The sequence below is a fragment of the Heptranchias perlo genome, chromosome 10 (assembly GCF_035084215.1).
Source record: "Heptranchias perlo isolate sHepPer1 chromosome 10, sHepPer1.hap1, whole genome shotgun sequence".
Lineage (NCBI taxonomy): Eukaryota > Metazoa > Chordata > Chondrichthyes > Hexanchiformes > Hexanchidae > Heptranchias > Heptranchias perlo.
Window position 1 is genome coordinate 7,938,929 of NC_090334.1, and position 24,595 is coordinate 7,963,523.

General features: G+C 43.8%; 1 protein-coding gene across 1 annotated transcript in view; it reads left to right on the forward strand.

The window, feature by feature from the left end:
* The window catches only part of rmdn3 (regulator of microtubule dynamics 3), a 237,618-nt gene extending 216,833 nt beyond the window's left edge, over positions 1-20,785 (forward strand). The window contains exons 10-12 of the mRNA XM_067991187.1: positions 7,462-7,515; positions 12,616-12,696; positions 13,657-20,785. Of these exons, the coding sequence (XP_067847288.1) occupies positions 7,462-7,515; positions 12,616-12,696; positions 13,657-13,713 (192 nt within the window). The 3' untranslated portion in view covers positions 13,714-20,785. The remainder of the gene's footprint in view (positions 1-7,461; positions 7,516-12,615; positions 12,697-13,656) is intronic.
* The last annotated feature ends 3,810 nt before the right edge of the window (positions 20,786-24,595 follow it).

Consider the following 24,595-nt stretch of genomic DNA (forward strand, 5'->3'; position numbering starts at 1 on the left):
CTTTTGTCAGAACTGGAAGAAGTTATAGATTTAACCGTTTTCAAGCAAGTACAGAGCCAGGCAAAAGGGGAGGGAGGAAGGGGAGGGGAGGAAAGAACAAAAGGGAAGGTCTGGGATAGCGTGGAGGGCAGATAATTAAATGACAAAAGGGATGAAGGTGCAAGGCAAGGAGCGTTGTTAATGGGCAAGAAAAGAAACAAAGGAAGTTGTAATCAGCAGAACCATTACCAGCACCTGCTGTCCAAAAAAATGGAAGCAGTGGTTATGATCTGAAGTTAATTGAAATCAATGTTGAGTCTGGAAGTTTGTAAAGTGCCTAATCATGACAAATGGCTTATGACAAATGTAAGGTTCCTAATACAGTAGAGAACCAAGCTAAATACAGAAAGTACAGAAGAGATACAAAAAAGAGAATAAGAGGAACAAAGAGAGAATATGAGAATAGATTAACGGCTAACATAAAAGGGAACCCAAAAGTCTTTTATGAACATATAAATAGTAAAAGGGTAGTCAAAGCAAGGGTGGGGCCGATTAGGGACAAAAAAGTAGATCATCTTGTGAGCCAGAGGGTATGGCTGAGGTACTCAATGAATGCTTCACGTCGGTCTTCACTAGAGAAGAGGATGCTACTAATGTAGCAGTAAAAGAGAAGGTAGTAGCGATATTGGATAGGATAAAAATAGGATAAAAATAGGAGGTACTTAATGGGTGGCAGTGCTCAAAGTAGGAATGTCACCCGGTCCAGATGGGATGCATCCTAGGTTACTGGAGAAAGTAAGGATGAAAATTGTCGGAGGCTCTGGCCGCAATCTTCCAGTCCTCCTTAGATATAGGGACGCTGTCAGAGGACTGGAGGATTCCAGATGTTAGACTCTTGTTCAAAAAAGGGGAGAGGGTTAAACCTGGCAGACAATCTATCGTCGGTGGTGAGGAAACTTCTGGAGACAATAATCCGGGACAAAATTAATTGGCACTTGGAAAAGTATGGGCTAATAAATGAAAGTCAGCACTGATTTGTTAAAGGAAATCGTGTTTGACTTACTTGATTGAGTTCTTCGATGAAGTAACGGAGAGAGTTGATGAGGGTAGTGAGGTTGATGGTGTATATATGGACTATCAAAAGGCATTTAATAAAGTACCACATTATAGACTTGTTAGCAAAATTGAAGTCCATGGGATTAAAGGGACAATGGCAGCGTGGATATAAAATTGGCTACGGGACAGAAAGCAGAGTAGTGGTGACCGGTTGTTTTTCAGACTTGAGGGAAGTGTGCAGTGGTGTTCCCCAGGGTCGGTATATTAGGACCATTGCTCTTTTTGATACATATTAATGACCTGGACTTGGGTATACAGGATATAATTTCAAAGTTTGCAGATGACACGAAACTCAGATGTAGTAAACAATGTGGTGGATAGTAACAGACTTCAGGAAGACACATAGACAGACTAGGGAAACGGGCAGACACATGGCAGATGATATTTAACGCACAGAAGTGTGAAGTGATGCATTTTGGTAGGAAGAATGAGGAGAGGCAATATAAACTAAATGGTACGATTTTAAAGGGGGTGCAGGAACAGAGAGACCTGGGGTTACATATACACAAATCTTTGAAGGTGGCAGGACAAGTTGAGAAGGCTGTTAAAAAAGCATATTGGATCCTGGGCTTTATTAACAGCGGCAAAGAGTACAAAAGCAAGGAAGTTATGCTGAACATTTATAAAACACTGGTTAGGTATCAGCTGGAGTATTGAGTTCTATTCTGGGCACCACACTTTAGGAAGGATGTCAAGGCCTTAGAGGGGGTGCAGAAGAGATTTACGAGAATGATACCAGTGATGAAGGACTTCAGTTATGTGGAGAGACTGGAGAAGCTGGGGTTGTTCTCCTTAGAGCAGAGAAGTTTAAGACGAGATTTGATAGAGGTGTTCAAAACCATGAAGGGTTTTGATAGAGTAAATAAGGAGAAATTGTTTCCAGTGGCAGAAGGGTCGGTAACCAGAGGACACAGATTTAAGGTGATTGGCAAAAGAACCAGAGGCGACATGAGGAAATATTTTTTTAAGCAGCGAGTTGTTACAATCTGGAATGCACTGCCTGAAAGGGTGGTGGAAACAGATTCAATAATAACTTTCAAAAGGGAATTGGATAAATACTTGAAGGAAAAAAAATTACAGGGCTATTGGAAAAGAGCAAGGGAATGGGACTAATTGGATAATTCTTTCAAAGAGGCACAGTGGGCTGAATGGACTCCTTCTGTTCTGTAACATACCATGATATTACTATGATACTATGAATTCAGAGGCTGAAGGGGAAATGAAAAATGTCCATTGGTGTCCTTCTGAGATTGGAGATAAAGTATATTCAAGAACCAAAGGACTAGTGAGAGGGAGGAACTGAAGGAAACCAGTATTAATTTAAAAAAATAGTGCTCGGAAAATTAATGGGGCTAAAGGCTGACAAATCCCCAGGGCCTGATAATCTACATCCCAGAGTACTAAAGGAAGTGGCCCTGGAAATAGTGGATACATTGGTGATCATCTTCCAAAATTCTGGAACAGTTCCAACAGATTGGAGGGTGGCAAATGTAACCCCACTATTTAAAAAAGGAGGGAGAGAAAATACAGAGAATTACAGACCAGTTAGCCTAACATCAGTAGTGGGGAAAATGCTAGAGTCTATTATAAAAGGTGTGATAACAGAACACTTGAAAGGCATTAACGGGAATGGACAAAGTCAGCATGGGTTTATGAAAGGGAAATCATGCTTAACAAATCTACCGGAGTTTTTTGAGGATGTAACTAGTAGAATAGATAGGGGAGAACCAGTGGATGTGGTGTATTTGGATTTTCAGAAGGCTTTTGATAAGATTTTTTTTTCAATCGTTCATGGGATGTGGGCGTCGCTGGCGAGGCCAGCATTCATTGCCCATCCTGAATTGCCCCTGAGAAGGTGGTGGTGAACCACCTTATTGAACCGCTGCGGTCTGTGTGGTGAAGGTTCTCCCACAGTGCTGTTCGGAAGGGAGTTCCAGGATTTTGACCCAGCGACGATGAAGTAACGGCGATATATTTCCAAGTCGAGATGGTGTGTGACTTGGAGGGGAACGTGCAGATGGTGTTCCCATGAGCCTGCTGCTCTTGTCCTTCTAGGTGGTAGAGGTCGCGGGTTTGGGAGATGCTGTCGAAGACGTCTTGGCGAGTTGCTGCAGTGCATCCTGTGGATGGTACACACTGCAGCCACAGTGCGCCAGTGGTGAAGGGAGTGAACGTTTAGGGTGGGTGGATGGGGTGCCAATCAAGCGGGCTGCTTTGTCCTGGATGGTGTCGAGCTTCTTGAGTGTTGTTGGAGCTGCACTCATACAGGCAAGTGGAGAGTATTCCATCACACTCCTGACTTGTGCCTTGAAGATGGTGGAAAGGCGTTGGGGAATCAGGAGATGAGTCACTCACTGCAGTATACCCAGCCTCTGACCTGCTCTTGTAGCCACAGTATTTATATGGCTGGTCCAGTTAAGTTTCTGGTCAATGGCGACCCCAGGATGTTGATGGTGGGGGATTCGGTGATGGTCATGCCATTGAATGTCAAGGGGAGGTGGTTAGACTCTCTCTTGTTAGAGATGGTCATTGCCTGGCACTTGTGTGGCCCGAATGTTACTTACACTTATCAGCCCAAGCCTGGATGTTGTCCACGTCTTGCTGCATGCGGGCTTGGACTGCTTCATTATCTGAGGGGAAGGTCATTGATGAAGCAGCTGAAGATGGTTGGGCCTAGGACACTGCCCTGAGGAACTCCTGCAGCAATGTCCTGGGACAGAGATGATTGACCTCCAACAACCACTACCATCTTCCTTCGTGCTAGGTATGACTCCAGCCACTGGATAGTTTTCCCCCTGATTCCAATTGACTTCAATTTTTCTAGGGGGTCCTTGGTGCCACACTCGATCAAATGCTGCCTTGATGTCAAGGGCAGTCACTCTCCCCTCACCTCTGGAATTCAGCTCTTTTGTCCATGTTTGGACCAAGGCTGTAATGAGGTCTGGAGCCGAGTGGTCCTGGCGGAACCCAAACTGAGCAGGTAATTAGTAAGTGCCGCTTGATAGCACTGTCGCTGACACCTTCCATCACTTTGCTGGTGATTGAGAGTAGACTGATGGGGCAGTAATTGGCCGGATTGGATTTGTCCTGCTTTTTGTGGACAGAACATACCTGGGCAATTTTCCACATTGTTGGGTAGATGCCAGTGTTGTGGCTGTACTGAAACAGCTCGGCTAGAGGCGCAGCTAGTTCTGGAGCACAAGTCTTCAGCACCAGAGCCAGGATGTTGGCAGGGCCCATAGCCTTTGCTGTATCCAGTGCAGTCAGCCATTTCTTGATATCACGTGGAATGAATCGAATTGGCTGAAGACTGGCTTCTGTGATGGTGGGGTTATTGGGAGGAGGCTGAGATGGATCATCCACTCTGGCTGAAGATGGTTGCAAATGCTTCAGCCTTGTCTTTTGCACTAATGTGCTGGACACCACCATCATTGAAGATGGGGATGTTGACAGAGCCTCCTCCTCCCGTTAGTTGTTTAATTATCCACCACCAATCACGACTGGATGTGGCAGGACTGCAGAGCTTTGATCTGATCCATTGGTTGTGGAATCGCTTAGCTCTGTCTATAGCATGTTGCTTCCGCTTTTTAGCATGCATGTAGTCCTGAGTTGTAGCTTCACCAGGTTGGCACCTCATTTTTAGGTACGCCTGGTACTGCTCCTGGCATGCTCTTCTACACTCCTCATTGAACCAGGGTTGATCCCCTGGCTTGTTGGTAATGGTAGAGTGAAGAATATGCTGGGCCATGAAGTTACAGATTGTGCTGGAATACAATTCTGCTGCTGCTGATAACCCACAGCACCTCATGGATGCCCAGTTTTGAGCTGCTCGATCTGTTCTGAATCTATCTCATTTAGCACGATGGTAGTGCCACACAACACGTTGTATGGTATCCTCAGTGCGAAGACGGGACTTCGTCTCCACCAGGACTGTGCGGTGGTCATTTCTACCAATACTGTCATGGATAGATGCATTTGCGACAGGTAGATTGGTGAGGACGAGGTCAAGTAAGTTTTTCCCTCGTGTTGGTTCGCTCACCACCTGCCACAGGCCCAGTCTGGCAGCTATGTCCTTCAGGACTCAGTCAGTAGTGGTGCTACCGAGCCACTCTTGGTGATGGACATTGAAGTCCCCCACCCAGAGTACATTCTGTGCCCTTGCTACCCTCAGTGCTTCCTCCAAGTGGTGATCAACATGGAGGAGGACTGATTCATCAGCTGAGGGAGGGCAGTAGGTGGTAATCAGCAGGAGGTTACCTTGCCCATGTTTGGCCTGATGCCATGAGATTTCATGGGGTCCGGAATCAATGTTGAGGACTCCCAGGGCCACTCCCTCCTGACTGTGTATCACTGTACCGCCACGTCTGGTGGGTCTGTCCTGCTGGTGGGACAGGACATACCCAGGGATGGTGATGGAAGAGTCTGGGACGTTGGCTGAAAGGTATGATTCTGTGAGTATGGCTATGTCAGGCTGTTGCTTGACTAGTCTGTGGGACAGCTCTCCCAATTTTGGCACAAGTCCCCAGATGTTCGTGAGGAGGACTTTGCAGGGTCTTCAGGGCTTGGTTTGCCTTTGTCATGTCCGGTGCCTAATGGTCCGATGCCGGGTGGTCCATCCGGTTTTATTCTTATTATGACTTTTTTTAAGCAAGATTTTACCACTGAGTGGCTTGCTAGGCCATTTCAGAGGGCAATTAAGAATCAACCACATTGCTGTGGGTCTGGAGTCACATATAGGCCAGACCAGGTAAGGACGGCAGGTTTCCTTCCCTAAAGGACATTAGTGAACCAGATGGATTTTTACGACAATCCGGTAGTTTCATGGCCACCGTTACTGATACTAGTATTTTAATTCCAGATTTTATTTTTAATTAATTGAATTTAAATTCCCCAGTTGCCGTGGCAGGATTTGAACTCACGACTCCAGATTATTAGTCCAGGCCTTTGGATTACTAGTCCAGTAACATAACCACTATGCTACCGTACTCTTGTTGCTCCCACGCAAGAGGTTAGTGTGCAAAATTAAGGCACATGGGATTGGGGGCATATACTGGCATGGATTGAGAATTGGTTGACAGACAGGAAACAGAGAGTAGGAATAAACGGTCTTTTTCTGGATGGCAGGCAGTGACTAGTGGGGTACCGCAGGGATTAGTGCTTGGGCCCCAGCTATTCACAATATATATCAATGATTTGGATGAGGGAACTAAATGTAACACTTCCAAGTTTGCAGACGACACAAAGCTGGGGTGGAATGTGAGCTGTGAGGAGGATGCAAAGAGGCTCCGATGTGATTTAGACAAGTTGGGTGAGTGGGCAAGAACATGGCAGATGCAGTATAACGTGGATAAATGTGAGGTTATCCACTTTGGTTGTAAAAACAGAAAGGCAGATTATTATCTGAATGGTGATAGATTGGGAAAAGGGGAGGTGCAACGAGATCTGGATGTCTTTGTACACCAGTCGCTGAAAGCGAGCATTCAGGTGCAGCAAGCAGTTAGGAAGGCGAATGGTATGTTAGCCTTCATTGCAAGAGGATTTGAGTACAGGAACAGGGTTGTCTTACTGCAGTTATACAGGGCCTTGGTGAGACTACATCTGGAGTATTGTGTGCAGTTTTGGTCTCCTTACTGAGGAAGGATGTCCTTGCCATGGAGGGAGTGCAACGAAGGTTTACCAGACTGATTCCTGGGATGGCAGGACTGACATATGAGGAGAGATTGGGTCGATTAGGCCTGTATCCACTGGAGTTTAGAAGAATGAGAGGTGATCTCATCGAAACATATAAAATTCTAACAGGACTGGACAGACTAGATGCAGGGAGGATGTTCCCGATCGCTGGGGAGTCCAGAGCCGGGGGTCAGTATCTCAGGATACGGGGTATGCCATTTAGAACTGAGATGAGGAGAAATTTCTTCACTCTGGGTGGTGAACCTGTGGAGTTCTGTACCACAGAAGGCAGTGGAGGCCAAGTCATTAGATGTATTCAAGAAGGAGATAGATATAATTCTTAATGCTAAAGGGATCAAGGGATATGGGGAAAAAGCGGGAACAGGGTACTGAGTTAGACAATCACCCATGATCATTTTGAATGGCAGAGCAGGCCCAAAGGGCCGAATGGCCTACTCTTGCTCCTATTTTCTATGTTTCTATGTTTGAGCATCATCTACATCTTACTCATGTGATTCTTGTCCTGGGATTACTTGATGTTCATACAAGGTGCAAAAAATGAAAACTGTTCCCTTCTGACATTTTTAATTTTAATGAGCTTAAATTCATCACCAAAAAAAAGTTATAGTCACAATCCATGTAAGACCAGCCATTGTTAGTAAACAGGTGTTGTTATTGCTACCATCTGTTTTACAGGCTGAAGAATTGCGTCCAGGTTACAGCAAATCCAACACGGTCTACATTGCAAAGGTAATCTAGCTGCCAAATTCTTGGGTAGAGTTACTAGTTGAGTAACCCAAGGAACTATAGGGTGCCAGCTGACTAAGGCACAAAATTACTGCCTTTCACTTATAGAAACTGAACAGATACAACTGCATCCAAAGTAAAGGAACTAAAAGCTACCTGATCAAGAGCTACAACACCGTATTAATAATGATAATTGAGGTTTCATGGACCTATCCTGGTTACAGCAGTAGTTTCCTAACCAGGTGTTGGTTGTCATTAGAGTTTTTAAGTAATGTATATACCAGGCCTTCTCTGTTTCACCAGACTAAGTTTGTAAGAAGGAAGCAAAGCTAACCATGCCATCCTTACCTGCATCCTTCTAACACACATTCTGGTTTTACAGGAGCGACAGGGGTTGCCTGCGGGAGGTCATCTTGTCCTCCCCTTTCCATTACCTTCCTAAGTTTCCGTGGTGGCTTTTTTTTTCCTGCAGGAGCTATAGGTGAATGATGTTCCTGAGCACTCTCACTTCTGTGTCCCATCGGTGGCAAAATCTTCTTCAGTCATTCTGCATTGGAGACATACAGACCAGGAAAAAAGTGTAGTCACTGTTCTAATGTCGGAAACATGGCAGCCATTCACGCACAGTTAGGCCTCACAAACAGCAATGAGATAATGGCCAGATAATTTGACTTAGTGGTTAAGGGATAAATATTGGCCAGGACATTGGAAAGAACTCCCCTACTCTTCTTCGAAATAGTCTTATGGGATCTTTTGCACTCACCTGAGAGGGCAGACAGGGCCTCAGTTTAACATCTCATCCGAAGGATGGCACCTTCGACAGTGCAGAGCTCCCTCAGTTCTGCACTGGAGGAAGGTCCCAGGTTCGATCTTCAGTATGTGCTGAGTTATCTCATCAAGTACCATAGAACTCTCTTTATATAAGAAATATGTTTTTGAGACTTGGCAAGGTGCCCTGAATCATGAAAACCATATTGTGAATAATGTTTGCTTGTATGCATGGGACAAAGTGCATACCATAATTCTAAATTCCCTGTTACTATGCACATGCCCCACCCCATTACTTTTCTTTACACAATTCTAAACAGTAACAAATTGTTACTTGGAGAAAAATGTTTGTCCAGTAATATAGTGAAACCAATGTCTTTGTTGCCTGGGTTTAACTGTTCTTCAAACGATAGTACTGTTGCTGTCGGGCAGTGGAAGGGGCACTGCATTTGGCCTCATCACCCCAGACTCATGGAGATACAAAGATCAGCCAGAGTTGTCACTCCTGATCACTAAATGCCAACCTTGGTTCAGTGATTGCACTCTCATCTCTGAGTCAGAAGGTCATGGGTTCAAGTCCCACTTCAGAATACTTAATCTGGGCTGACACTTCAGTGCAGTACTGAGGGATATGCTGTGTTTTGGATGATGTTAAACAAAGACCCCACCTGCCCTAACAGATACACATAAAAAATCTTATGGCGCTATTCAAAGAAAGGCAGAGGAGTTCTCCCAGTGTCCTGAACAACGTTTATCCCTCAACCAGCATCTCCAAAACAGATTATCTGGTTGTTTATCTGATTGCTGTTTGTGGGACCTTAGGTGTGCAAATTGGCTGCTGTGGGCGCTAAATTGGGCCGTGTAGCGACCGTTGTTTCGGCGCACGCACGTTTCCAGCATGACGTGCGCCAGAGGCCATCTTGGTATAGGAGTTAGCGCAGACGCAGATAACGAATGCTGGAATCATGTAAGGTAGGGCGAAAATGGCTTCAATCAGTGTGCAACGCTGATTTAAAGTGATAAGTCCCAAAATGGTGTCTAACGCTCAACTCAACACACAGTCTTAACCCCGACCATCTGAACATGTCTTAGAGTGCCTGGAGGACCCCCATAAGGGACTATGTAGGATTTACAGGTTAGTTGCTTCTGGCTGTGGAGATATTTGTAACTGTTTTTGGAGGTCTCCTAGATTTGAATACGCAGAGACTTGACCTAACATTTGGAGCCAGGACAAGCAGGAGTGAAGTTAGGAAATGCTTCTACATGCAAAGGGTGGGAGACGTTTGGAACGCTGTTCTGCAGATGGCAGTTGATGCTAGCTCAATTGTGAATGTTAAATCTGAGATTGATAGATTTCTGTGAACCAAGGGTATTAAGGGATATGGGGCTAAGGCAGCTATATGGAGTTAAGTCACTGGTCCAACATGATCTCATTGAATGGCGGAACAGGCTCGAGGGGCTAAATGCCACTGCCACTTGCTGCCTCTTGATATGCGCCACCTTCTCCTGCAAGAAAGCGGAACGTGTGTCTGGGTGATGTGCCTGTCATGGTTGAATAGCTGCCAATGTGTGTGGCCTGTGAGTTGTGGGTGGGAGGATTGAAACAGTGGTAATGTGTAAGGGTGAGAGGAAGCATCTGGTGGTAAGAGTTGAGTACTGATGGAAAGAGTTTATTGGTATGTGGGTGATGGGGTGTGTAGTGCATGGTGCAGTTGGTAGGAGACACCACTTGACAGTTGACCTCACTCGCCTTGACCACTCATGTCAAAGCATTGAACTTGTTCCTGCACTGCATCCATGTTCATGATGCCGTGGGCCTGGCATTGACTTTGTCCCCCGCTGCTTCCCACTGCCTTTTGAGTATATGTCTGGAGGGCCTCTTGCCCCCCACACCCCCCGCGGATATAGGATGCCCCTCCTTCTGTCCATCTCTTGCACCCAAGGTCTCTAGTGCATCAGCAGAGAACCTTGGTGCATGCACTCTCGCAGGCCTGGTACCAACTCAGATCGGTGAGGTCTGGCGTGCAGATTGGAGGATGTGGGATTTAGTAATGCACAACCTTTATTCAATGTTTGAACATAACCGATCAGTGTGTAAACATAGGGACGGGACCTGCATCTGTGTTTTACATATGCAATGTCTGATCTCCGTTCAGATTCCGTACAGAGAGTAGACTGTTATTTTCAGCAAATAACGGGTACCAGCTACCTTTAAGAGATTTCTAAGAAACATACTCCCTTTAAGAGATTGCGCTCTCTCTGCTGGTGGAAAGTGCGAATTGCATTCATTCCACGTGCAGGGCCTGGAAAGGAACGCTGATTGCAGGTAAGTCCTCGGGTGGGCCCAAACTTGAGTCCTACCTGCACAGGTGTCATTGGGCATGGGGTAATAGCACATCACGCTACCTGTGCCCAAAAATGGCTCCTATCCAATTTTCCCCCCAGTGTTTCCTTACATTACAACAGTGACTGCACTTCAAAAGTATTTAATTGGCTGTGAAGCACTTTGGGATGTCCTGAGGTGCTAGTTCTTTTTACCTAATGACTCCTTCTGGAAAGTGTGCATATGTGGATACTGGGCAAGGACGGGGATCAGGCTAGGCTGGGCTGTCAACATTCCTGTCTAAAAGAGGTAATGGGGGCCTAAATAATTGAGTACTTGGCTTAGGGAAATAAGAGACAAAACCCTGGTTAGACCGCACCTGGAGTACTGTGAGCAGTTCTGGGCACCGCACCTTCGGAAGGACATATTGGCCTTGGAGGGAGTGCAGCGTAGGTTTACTAGAATGATATCCGGACTTCAAGGGTTAAGTTACGAGGAGAGATTACACAAATTGGGGTTGTATTCTCCAGAGTTTAGAAGGTTATGGAGTGATCTGATCGAAGTTTATAAGATATTAAGGGGAATGGATAGGGTGGATAGAGAGAAACTATTTCCGCTGGTTGGGGATTCTCGGAATAGGGGGCTCGGTCTAAAAATTAGAGCCAGACCTTTCAGGAGATAGATTAGAAAACATTTCTACACACAAAGGGTGGTAGAAGTTTGGAACTCTCTTCCGCAAATGGCAATTGATACTAGCTCAATTGCTAAACTTAAATGTGAGATAGATAGCTTTTTGGCAACCAAAGATATTAAGGAATATGGGCCAAAGGCAAGGTATATGGAGTTAGATCACAGATCAGCCATGATCTTATCAAATGGCGGAGCAGGCACGAGGGGCTGAATGGCCTACTCCTGTTCCTATGTTTCTAAATGATCAAAATATTTAATCCAAGAGAAGCTTTAGTACAGTAATATATTGAAGATACTGGGATTTAACTGTTCTTCAAAGAATGCCAGTGTTGGTCAATCGCAGCAGTGAGGACACAATAGCTCATCTCACGTATGTATCACTAAAATGAATTCAGTTAGACTTATGTTTGGGCCACAGACCAGTGCAGAGGAACAGGGCTGGAAATTTCAGTGAACTAGTTTCCCACAAGCTGGCAGCAGACAGCTGACCAGCCAGAGCTACATCAGATACCAATCTGGATTGTCTCCGAAGAGTGCGAACCAGTGAGGTTGTCCAAATGGTGCCAGAAATCGGAATTGCTCTGTTTCACTAGGGGCAATATAAGGGACGTGAGTATGTGACTGAACCCAGTGGAGCAAATGAGAAGCCTTGAGAGCGAGCATGAAGCCAGAAATTGTATCACATAATTAATGGCATTTTTGACCATCCTGTTTCTCGATTCATGTAATACAGGGAAAGCCTAGAATATCCAGTTACGTATTTTGGGTTTGGTAATGCCAGTGAGTTCCTCACAAAGTCCTATAAGATCATACACAGCATGTCCCCTTCCTTAGATTAAAAACCCTTACTGTGCACTGATGATTTCCCCTATTACAGTATATCAAGGAACTGACATAATTTTACATTTTACAGGCTATTATTAAAAGTACCCACTGAAGTAAAAGCAAATTCACATTTGCCAAAAATAAAAACAGAAAACGCTAGAAATGCACAGTAGATCAGTCAGCATCTGTAAAGAGAAAAGACAGGTTATAGCATTTTGGGTGTGCACTCTTCATCTGCTGATGGTTGCACGCCCCAAACCTGTCTGTACTCTCCTCAGATGCTGACTGATCTGTTGCGTATTTCCAACATTTTCTGTTTCTATTCCAGCATTCCTTTTTTTTTCATACTCTGATGTCTGGCTTGTTCACTTATTTATCAACTCCCTTAAGATGTATGGGTATTCAAAAAATACAGGCTGCAATTTTAGCCCTAGCATTCTCAAGAAGTCCATTCTACTTGATGCATCTTTAACATGCCGCTGTTCTGGTATTCACAGTGCTACAGGGATCTTGGGAACAATGCAATTGCCCTACATTGGTTGGACTTAGCATCTAAGTTCCCTATCAAATCTAAAGAGGTAAGAATAATTCAGCACAGTATTAGCATCCTGTTTGTGTGAAACTCTTTAAAAAGTCTTCATGCTATTGAGATGGGCAGAAATTCTTATTTACAGATGAGTTGTGCCAATACAGGCCCATCTTAATTTCATAGTAAAGCTTTTCTGGACAGTTTTGCAACTTTGGACTTCATTTTAAAGTTCTATATAGAAACCAGTTTTGAAATACTAATGTATCTTTCCTTGAACACTCCACTATTATTTTTCATTGTGCCGTACCAGTGATATTGAGCATCCCTTCCACATTCTCATCTTTTCTAGAGGGACGCTGGCAGAGGCCCAGAGAAGGGGCTCCTGCCCAAGGAATGATGCTTGCCATGGACCTAAGCAAGAGAAGTGTACATTTAAAATGGGATTCGAACAAAATGTGGTACTGAGCCATACAGGCCAGGCTTGGTCTGTGCCTGGTTAGCTGATCTCACCTTGAATTAGGGGCACTATAACCAACATCAGTGTCCAAGAGGAGGAAAAATCAGACAAGCTAACCCTTCCTGATCACTTTCCAGTAACTTCTGCTGGAAGAGTGTGCATGTGTAGACATGGGCGAGGACAAGAACAGCTCAGTTGTGATTTTCCACCCATTCCTACTGGATGGGCAAATAACTGGCTAAATTGCAGAATCGGGCTTACATAAAGAGTGGCCTGAAACTGAAGGGCTGCAAGTATCCACTGTGTTATAACTCCATAAGGTGGGGTGGTGGGGGGAAGGAGAGGTGGATCCAGCTAATGCGAGGTTGTCTTGAAGTTTCCAGTCTCCCAAGTACCATCCTACCCCTGTGAGGAAGCGCCTGCCCTCTGCTGGCTCCCTCCTGTCTCTTGGCTATGTGTAAATTTTCTGAAAGGTAGTCAGTCTCCTGTCACTCTAACACATACCTTTGCTTGTCTCCATATATCACAGGCCTATTCTTTCTCTTCATCTAGGACACAGATGCGCAGAAGGAGCTGGAAGAAATGCTAAATGTCCTCGTCCGCAGCTAAGCACTGCCCTGTTAACCAGAAGGAGCGAGAGGGTCTTTGCAGAACGTCCTTGTGTTATGTAAACAAGTTCAACTTTAAATCCAACCTCTCCAGCTATTGTGGTATTTTATTCTGTCACTGAATAACCACAAATATCATAAATCATGTTAGCTTGGTCAGAGGTTGAGAATTTTTTCCAAATCCCAAAAAGGGCCACTCTTTTCTCAAATCCTTACATTAGAGGAGATAGACATTGGATCCCAATGAGTTGATAGTTTTATTTTTCTTTGGCAGCAGAGACTTCCCATTCCGTGTGAAGAGTGTGACTTGCCTCCTTTATGTAAAAAATGTAATTTTCCATGGCTCCTATTCACATTCTTTCAACAAGTGCTTCAAGTGGGCTAATTTTAAGGGTGTTTCCTGCTATTTATTTAGATATATGTACATAACATGTACACACAGTTATAATGAAGACATTATCTATTTTCAAGGGTATACTGCTTACAAGTTTCCAAAGCCACAGAAGAGGTGTTTCAGAAGTCTCTGTGACTTTGAGAGTTTGTATTATTAGTGTACTTACCTCACCGCCATTTATAGTGCTTGTGCACCTTTGTGACTAACAAAGTGACTATGTATGTTTGGTGTGTGCTCCCTTTGGCTCAGCAGTGAGATCACATAAACATTAATATTGAGATGGAACCTACCCAATGGCCATTTGGCGAAGTGAGTGTATAGCAGTCATTCAGAGCAGAATGAGCCAGGTTTGATTCTCGCTCTGTTGCATTAACTGAGCTCAGATCCAGCAGCAGTGGCAATGCGACAATTGGCCTTCAAGGCCCTGGGCTAAGGAGAGGAAAAGTCAGTTAATGTCTACGCTATTGATCACTGCTGGAAGTGTGCATGCATGTGGACATCCGGTGAGAACAGGATCAGGATCAGACCATGTCTGCCCTTGGCTTGCCAGCTTTTACCATATAGACGCATTTGTGAAGATTTGCCATTTAAGTGTGGTATGGAAGGGGCACTCATGGAACTGCCCGAGTCAATACCTTCAGGAGAGGAAGGGAGAAAGTTGGCACAGATGGAAGAGAGATGTGTATTCTGGCATTTCGTAGCAAGAACTCGTGCTACTATATCTAAATTTGACTTAAGTGTAAGACTGTCTTATTACCATTGTCCAATCTTGATATCATAGCATGTTAGCACAGTAAATTGTTCCTGGCTGAGACAGGGCCAGAATTCTGCCATCTGTCTCAATTCCACGATGGAGAATCAGATAAATTCTCAGTGGCTGTTACCTTGAGCTGGGAGAAAGATTTCTGTTTACACTTCAAGTATATTTGAAATGTGGCATGTATTAAATGCCCTTTGCAGCTGTTCAAACCTGCATCTGTCACATAATATTGGCAAGTTAGCAAATAACTCAGTGCAGAGAGTAGCTTAGTAATGCTTTTCTACCCACCAAAGGCACTGTTTTCATTTACAAGCACTGGCAGGAGCTGTATTGGCAGATAAAGTGGTCACACAGACGCAGAGCAGCTGCTTTGCTCTGTAGGCCATGTTTGAGTCATATAAGCACACAAGGTCAGGGCCCTTGTACTTAAACAAGCAGCTGATTGGGTTTTCTTGGGCTCCTGTCATGCGGGAACAGGAATCTATTGATTGTTTTCATTTTAAATTGCTTTACCATCTGAAATTGTTCTCAATAAGGCCTGGACCGCAACTTACTTAGTTTTTAAGGGGGGGAATGTTAGGAGTTCCATTGACAAGGGAGCTCCTCTCCCAACAGGGCTGCCCAGCTCGCCAAGCACAAGTACACCCTCTCACGCACATGTTACACAGGTACTAAATCTACAGCGAAACACTTCAGCAGCAGGCCCAACATCAATCTGCACTGTCACCAACAGCATTTATACTGAATGAGAAATTCTGCTGCTGTATCAGTAACTGACACCTCTGTTGCCTGATGGGGAAAGAATAGACAACATGCACATTTTGCAATACTACAAAGGCACTTTGAGTTTTCAAAGAATAATTCATGATATCATGAACAGCAGCCAAAAATGCTCATCAATTGAGGGAAAGTAGACAATCAGAAAATCCATCCGACGTATTAAATTTCAGGGCATGTTCAATTTATCTCTCCCGTGGTCCCAAAACACACGATTACCTTTATATTAATTTACTGCAAATAACAGCTTTATTATAACTTTTCATCTAACATGCAGCAGTTTTAACTCTCAGTGGCTGCTGTTTATATGATGATATTAACCACATCACGTCTCTCCCAGCTCCATGTTCGGCAGCATTGTTTGCCCACCTAGTTTGAAAACTCCACCAGAACTCATTACTGAAATAATTATTGCTGGAGAGGGAGTGGAAGGCTGCCTTTACCTTCCACTTTCTGGTAACATAAACAAAAACTCCTAATTTGGATTACAGCTTCTATGATCTTAGTTATCTACATATTTTTGTCTCTGAAATCTCGTGTAAGAGCTTTCTGATTGGTTCAGTATAGTCTTCATACCCCAGCTTTCTAATTGTTGCAGTGTTTCCAGTGTGAAAAACAACCCAACAGATAACATTAAAAAAAACATTTTGACTTTTGTGGTTGGGAGGTTATTAACTGTAGAATACAGTGAACCAGTCAGATACAAGGAGAAAGAATGTTGAGCTCCTCTTCACTGCCTAAATCTACACAGTGACCTACCAACCATGGAAAACAAGTAGCAAAGTAATAACTTACTGTGAAAGGTCCCATATAAAGTTGTTTTTCTTTCTCGCTAAGGCCCAACAACATATTTGCAACCCTCTGATCACCACCACTGTTTGTCTTTCCCTCCTGGGCACCCTCAACTTCCCTACTGCTCACCTCCTGGACCTCCTTCCTGAGAGGCTTTGAGCCTTGCTAGTCACTCGCTCTGCACCCTCGAGTCTGACCAGCTGTCCACTTTATCCCTGACCCGTCCCCCTGTTCCGTGTCCTCTTCTCATGCCACCTTCTGTCTTATGAGCCTCAACACTTGACCGCTACATATTCCCTGCCTCAACCCTGCGCTCTTGTTTTCTCCTAACTCTCTGCTTATCCTGTGAGCAAGGCCACAGGAGATATACTGGTATATGTAATATTATAGACCTACCAGCATCCTACATATAATACGAATCTTCAAATTCTCTCCCACTGAAAATAGTGGGAAATGAGCAGGGCAGCAAACCTCTGTACAGCTCACTATCACTAATATAATTGTTTATATTTTTGATTTGAACAGGCACTTGTCCCTTTTATATTTCCGACTCATTTGAATGGCTAAGCTACCTGCTGTTAGGTTTCTACCAGTGCCTCTAAAGTCAATGTCACTTGAATGAGCTAAAAACTACTGGAGGAGAGAAGAGGCAGAGAAACAACATACTGTGGGCAAGCACGGCCCTCCGTTTTAACTCCTCTCCCACATTTTCTGCACATGAGCTGAGGCATAACTGCAAGTCCTATTACTCTGTGGCACTGTAGCAGGCAGTTCCCAAGTTCGTGTTGCCAGGAGGTCATGCATATCAGGAATCCGTGGACACGCTGCGCACAATTTTCCAACCATTAATTTTAGTAGCTGTAAAATCAAGGGTAGCGCGCCCTTGGTTCCCGATAATACGCAGCCAGTGGGAGAGATTCCCACCAGCAGCATTAACTCAGAAGATTGTCCCATGCGTGTTCAAACCATTGAATTGTTCTGTTAATTTTAAGAGCAGGAAGAAATGTCACTGGATCTCAAGAAGCATTAACTCGAAGGACAAGAACCTTCCGAGAATAGATCTTGGCACCACCTTCTGAACTGCACGTGGGTCAGTTGGTTTGGTGTGTACTACAAAAAGCTTACTGTACCAGAGAGAGAGTCTGGTCCAATGGTACTGGGATCGGTGGTCAGATGTGGGTGAGAGGGTGGCAAGGGAGAGTGCAAGGTATTTGTGAAAGGAGTCATTGGGATTTAATTTTTACAGTTTTAAACACAAAGTTTTCATTCCTCTTGGTGCCTGAACCTCAGTGATCAGAATACTGGCATTGGTTCAGATGTCTCGACTGTTTTGAGCTAAACAGGCCCAAAGCCCACAGCCAAACTAACCACAAACTTTCCCGTGTAAAGTTTGAAGATAACATTTCTCACACATAAATTTTTCTATTAGAACAAGTTTGATTAATGTCAGTGGGTGCAGAACACATGGAATCTAGATTGTGTACAGAAACTGAACGTGACGGTGTCACAAAGGTATATCAAACTGGAGTAGTAGACACAGTCAGCAGCTGAGGGATATCACTCTGAGAGTGACAGACACATTAGGAGAATCAGCATCATTGGGGACAGGGAGGAGTTAAATCATGAAAGGGGAACAGACTGAGTTGCAAATTACTAGGTCCAGTGTTGAAATGTGGGGCCTTTATCCATACAGCAAGCCAGCTAACGTCTTTCTATATACCAAAAAGGTTGCTATGTGTCTGTGTGGCAGATGAGTTAATATTCTAGACGATAGATGCAGTTATCTTTGATATATGGTATAAGAGAAACAGCCCTTTGGACGAGGGGGTGTAGATTGATAATGCACTCAAAGCGGCAATTGTTCCAAAGTGTTTCAAGCCAACTCTCTGTGGTCTAGCTGTCAGTGCGTGGTTCAGGGAATGCTTCTTCTATATGGAAACACATGGAGCTCTCCTTGTAATGGGTGATGCCTCTGATAACAGCCGTTATGCTGTGTGTCACAAGGCAGTGACATGGTGAGGGGTTCCGATGATTCGACAAACTGTACTAGCACATTCCATCTTGTTAAAATGAAGCGCAGTGACATGTTGCTACACTGTCCCACAGGGTAGTACAACAGAGATTCTCCTTCAAAGGTCCCCCACAAGGTGAGCCAATGGAGGGAGGGAGGGAACAAGCAGCAACAAGGGTAGGGAACTTCAGACCAAGTCCACATGTGACACCATCTTATCTTCCAACGTAAGGCCACCCAAGACTAGAGAGTGCTGTGGTGTGGGGAGGAATGGAGGAGAGAATTTTAGAAGTTAGGAGAAGCTAATTTGTGAAATGGAGGAGATAAATAAAAGTGAAAATTACAATTGATAAAATCTTGAATGACGACTGGTCACAGTTGATTAAATTAGTCTTAATAAAGTGTCTTTATCTGCCATCTAACAAGCAACTGCTGCTCAGTGCCAAACACATGAGATAATAGTGAGGAGCTCGGGTATTAGTCATGTTCAGGGCCAAGTAATGCAATGCTGTTGCCCAGGACTGCAGGGTAGATTCTGACTCTGGTTAGAAGGGCACAATCTTGATACATTGACTGCTGTCATTGTAAAGCTGCTGCATTAGGACCCAGAGGGGTTCTAAAACTCGAATTAACTGAGAGCAGAACTGATCATACACACAAGAGGCAGTGGATAACACTCTGCTTATTCAGTAGCATTGTGATGGAATCTTCTAAACTCTTATGAGGTATGTTTGCATCATGCAGTCTCTTGTTTTTGTTTTGCAAGAGTTAAAATTAGCACCAAGTATTTTGAATTTCCAGTTTTTGAATCTTAGGAAGTGAGTACATAATAATTGCAGCTGTAGATGTTCCACTTTCTAATACATTGAGTGCTGTCACTGGCATTTCAATAAACTGGGGGGGTGGGGATGTTGGTGAAATTTCCACACTCTGTCCACTTATACTGTGACAAACACGCAGCAGCACAATTATCGATTCTGTTCTTCCAAACGTGAGTTGTGCCTGGACAGAGCAGTATTGGGATGAATTACTGGTGGGTATTGGCTGTAGTGCAATATGTTGGTGACAGTACTGACATTGTTCAGCTTGTAATGCACTTTTTTAAAGCACTGCTGTGTAACCCATCACTCGGTTTATAGAGTTCTCGGAACAATGATCATCCTGTACAGATTGCAGCACATCATGAGATCCCCATCCCTGACTACTAATCTACCAGATAGATTCTGGCATTCAGTTTTTAAAAAAATGAAGTAACTCTGAAGGCGGTGGTGAGCACGTCACCTTCTATTTAACGCTATTGAATTACTTAGCCCCTTCTCTTTCAAGCACAGAATCTCTACCTTTCTGTTTTCTTTTAATTAAAACATTTAGTTCTCTGATGATGAAGCAACAGGTTGCATATTAATATCCTCAGCCAGTCACCAGATCATGTCCAAATGGAGATTGCTTCTAGCCACTGTTTAAACACAATGTTTTTATTTGCAGTTGAAACTGGAACATTCGTCTCAACCGAATCAAATCTTGATCAAATTTTTCGTTTTAAAAAGCTATATTTTTTTGTACAGTAATTTACATTCCACCGTTAGCAAGAATGTTTTTTGTGATTCTTTTATATTCATCCAAGTTGTTTGGTCCTTTTTTTTAAATTGTATTTAAAAGAAATGCCTGTGCTTTTTGTGTGTGTGTGTATTTTTATTGTATGATGTCCTCACTAACTGGTGCTACTAAATTGAGACTATTTTCGTTCAGTTGGAAAAAGCCTGTTTTTTAAAAAAATCTAAGTGTTGAGGGAGCAGGAAGAGCATTTCCTCACCAACTGGCACCCAAATTTCCTAATACTTGCTCGTAAAGTTTCATGGCATCATGTGCCTGCTCTCTGTTCTTTTTAACCACAAAGGAAAAATGACACATCTTATCCCCAAATGTCTAATTTTTGCACATAGATTTTCTTTTGTATTATACAACTTGACCACCAAATCCTTCAGTTTCCTGAACACACAAAAATGCATCTAATGGGGTCTATGATTAGTGAGCGAAGGGCTCACACAAAGCCCTCCACACAGCTAGTTTAATAACAGCAGCAAACGCAGCCCTCGCTAACATAATCCCCTGAGAATATCCTGCCTGTCCCACCCTCAGTGGCAATAACTTCCACCTCTCCTGCACAGTAACACTAATTAACATACACGATTAAAATCTTGCGTACTGAAATGAATAAGATTGTCACTTTACTGCTGTCGTATATCTCATTTACAGTCAGCCTTGTTAATGGAGTAGAAACATTTAACCAGTCTCCCATTAATATCCCCAATATATTCAATAAATATCTCACAGGTCTGAGGTGTAGTTACTTTATCAACAGGTAACACAACTTTTTCTGATACTTTTGTCTTGGTTTTCCCTAATCCACGATTATAACTTTGTTATTTCCTGGAAGTACACTGAATTATCATTTGATAAACTTGATCACATCTAACTTGATAGTCCTTCAGTATGAACATTGTCCTGCATCACCAACATGGAACTTTGAAAATTGGCCTCTGCCCAATTTCAGGCCCAGACATGTGTGCGAGAGGCCCGAGGACGGCTCGAAATTGGGCCTCAGACCTCATTAACATTTTATGCACGAGCTGCCGGTGCCTGTCATGCATTTGAGGAGCATGAATGTCTGGTCGTTTGCCTTACCAGTAGCGACCCAAAGGTAAGTCCCAGGATGGGGGAGTGGAGCTGGCAGTGGTGGAAAGGGATGATAGTGACGACAGTGGAGTCGGGGAAAGAACTCCTGGTCCTTCCGGCTCCACAGGAAGGTTTATTATTTTAAAATCTCAAAACCCAACTTAAGTTGACGGCCGCATAAGAATCCTGAATGGGACAGGCATGATGCCTGTCTCACTCATCGCCGTTGAATTTCTGTTAGGGATCTAAAATATGCGTTAGGCCCCTTATTTACATATTTAAGGGACGTAACCCCTGTTTTTGGTGCCGCCAAAGATGCCCGCAAAATGGTCTGACCTGATTTCATGTCAGATGTTTTTCAGGTATCCTTGTAGCGCAGGAGGCTTGGCCCCGACATTAGGTCTTGTGCCCGTTTTATGCTCATACGCCAGGTGCAACAAAGTCCAATTTTTACCCTGGAGCCTCCTGACCACTGATAGTGCAACTACCGAGCAACAAGCTTTTAAGTTCTGACCATCCCCTCCAGTTCAGGCATTGCACACAGACCACAAGAGTCTCAGGCTCCGTCCCTGGGCTATGCTAAATTAGGTGGTCTTAGCCAGGGTGGCAATAGAGAGGTTAATTGGCCACAGTGCCCCTGAGGGCAGGGGCCAGGACAATCGAGGATCAGGATCTCTGCTCCTGATTACCATCCAGCAGCCCCTGTGGAATAATGTAGTGGTTATGTTACTGGACTGGTAATCCAGAGAGCATAAGTTCAAATCCCACCATGGCAGTTTGAGAATTTGAACTAAAAAGCTTGTGGAAGTGATCATGAAGCTGTCGGATTGTCATAAAAGAGCAGGGGTTCAGTAATGTCCTTTAGGAAACCTGCCCTAAACTTAATTGTGGTAGAGTCTCAACTGTCCTCAGAAGTGGCTTAGCAAGACACTCAGTTGTATTGAACCACTACTGAGGGCAACTAACAATGAGCAATAAATGCCAGCCTTGCCAGCAATCCCAATATCCTGAGTTTTACTTTTTTTTTTAAGAAGTGCATGTGTGGAGGCTGGATGAAATAGAATCAAATATCCTGCTGACAAGTTCAGATGTGAAGAATGGATATTGGCATCTATAAAACCTGAGTCAACTTCAGGATTTAAGAATGGCAGGGGAGAAAACTGAGAGAAGAAAAGGGTGGCAGACAATTGTGACAAATGTTATAACATTCAATTTATGCCTGGATGGTGCTTCTGCTGTTACACAGTCTCAGCCTGATCGTTCTGTCAAAAGGAACAAGGTGGAGTGAAAAGAGGGGAGCCCATCTCACCAATAAAACTAGAAAAGTAGATGCAACATTTGTTTTACCTTTGAACCAAATGCCGGGAATTTCCTTGGGGATCTTCCAAATGGCTGCCATAACTTCAGCGGGATTCCCGTTTATTCCGTCTATTTTCCACCGAAGTTACAATTGCTGATCAGGAGAACCCCTGAGGAAGTTCCCGGTGTAAGTTTATTAAGAGACCCACAGAAGTGGGTAAGTGCCTGTGGAGTTGAACCGTATGCGCTAGGTTTGATCCCTGGAAAAGAAGTAGGTCTTCTGTCCTCTTTGTTTTGCTGAGACCTACAATGGTGTTCCCCAGTCTGCCCCACAGTTCTAATGCAAGAAAGAAGTTGCATTTATATAACACCTTTCACATCCTCGGGACATCCCAAAGCGTTACATGGCCGACGAGTTACTTTTGAATTGCAGTCACTGTTATATAGGCAAATTCAGCAGCCAATTTGCGCACAGCAAGGTCCCACAAGCAGCAAGTCAGATGAACAGCTAGTTAATTGGTTTTGGTGGTGTAGTTGAGATAAGTATTGGCTAGGACACTGGGAGAACTCCCCTTCTCTTTTTCAAATAGTAACATAGGATCTTTTACATCCACCTGAGCAGGCAGAGCCTCGATTTAATGTCTTACACAAAAGATTGCACACCCAACAATGCAGGACTCCCTCAGTACTGCACTGAAGTGTCAGCCTAGATTATGTGCTCAAGTCCAGAGTGGGTCTTGAAACCATAGCCTCAAATACTCAGAAGGGAGGATTACTACCAAACCTTAGCTTATCTTTTCTCTGTACAGATGCTGCTGACCTGCTGTGTGCATTTTCTCTTTTTGTCTGATTCCCAGTGTTCTTTGTTTTTATCTCTGTAATTTTTGGGGGGGAATAATACACACAACGGCCTGTTTTAGTATATATTAAGACACCTTAGGCATCAGATGATATTTAGGAATTGTTTTGAGTTTTACTCTGTTATTCAGAGTGTATTAATAATGGACTTTATGCCAAGTGCCGTGCTCAGTTGAGGCTGACTGGCGTAGTCAGCAGATGTGGCCTCTGACCCTATTTTTCAGCCATTCAGTACATGTCCAATTGACAACCCACAAGACACAAGTGGGCTGTTTAGTTCTCACCAGAGACTAGAAGACACAGCATGTCCAGTACGCTCTCTTCCCCCTCAGCCCACCCCTGCTCCAAAAAGGATGTGTGGAGGTTAGACAGCAATGAAAAAACAAGAAAAATATTGAAATCGTGTAAGTAATCACATTCGCCAGCACAGAATGTACTTTGAAAGCCTGTTTCCAAAACTGGTTCTAAAATAAACCATTGTTCCTGGACCTGCAAAATAGTAACTATTTTATGGGCGCAATCAGTGCAGTGAATGAGTAATAAAACAAATAACACTTCTGTTTCCTTTTTTTATTATTGGAGTTCGAGCAGCCAGAGACTGGAGCAGGTCTCAGTCCTGATTAATAGCAGAGTTGCTTTCACAGGAAAGTTTCTCCAGGATGGTGGGCACAGTATAGGTTATCCTGTCTGCGTTACTCCCATATATTACTCTGCAGGTCAACCCTCTTGGGAACCTCAACCTGCCCCCAGCCACCCAGAGATCTACACGTTCGCCTGTAACTCAGCCGGATCTCACTAGAAAAATACCAGTGCATTAACGACGCACACCGTTATTAATGTGTAAATCGGTCAGCACAGGGGATTAAGAGATAGGCCGTGAGTTGCGGGGTGAGTTACGCTGCTCCACCATTTGCTTCACACAAATGGCATCTCTCCCTTAGCCTCCCTGTTATTTTTAAGAACTTGCTGGATTTGCACATTAATTACCCATTAAGCTCACTACAGAAAGTTAAGTCTGGTAATTAACAATGTGATAATTGTTAATGCAATGCCAATCAGCTTCTTGCCCAGAAATTGAACAATTTAAACTGTTCAATCTAATTCCTGCATGTAATAAATTGTTGTTAAAGGTTTTAAAAATGTCAAATTTTTAATTTTTACAATTTTTCTTTGTCTCGTTTTCACTCTCTCTCTCAAACCAATCTTTCCCTCTTTATTTCTCTTTTTGTACCCTGATTTGACTCTAAATCACCCTCCTTCTCCATCGTTCCTCTGTTTCTTTCTCAATCCTTAAATCTCACTGGTTGAGGAGCTAG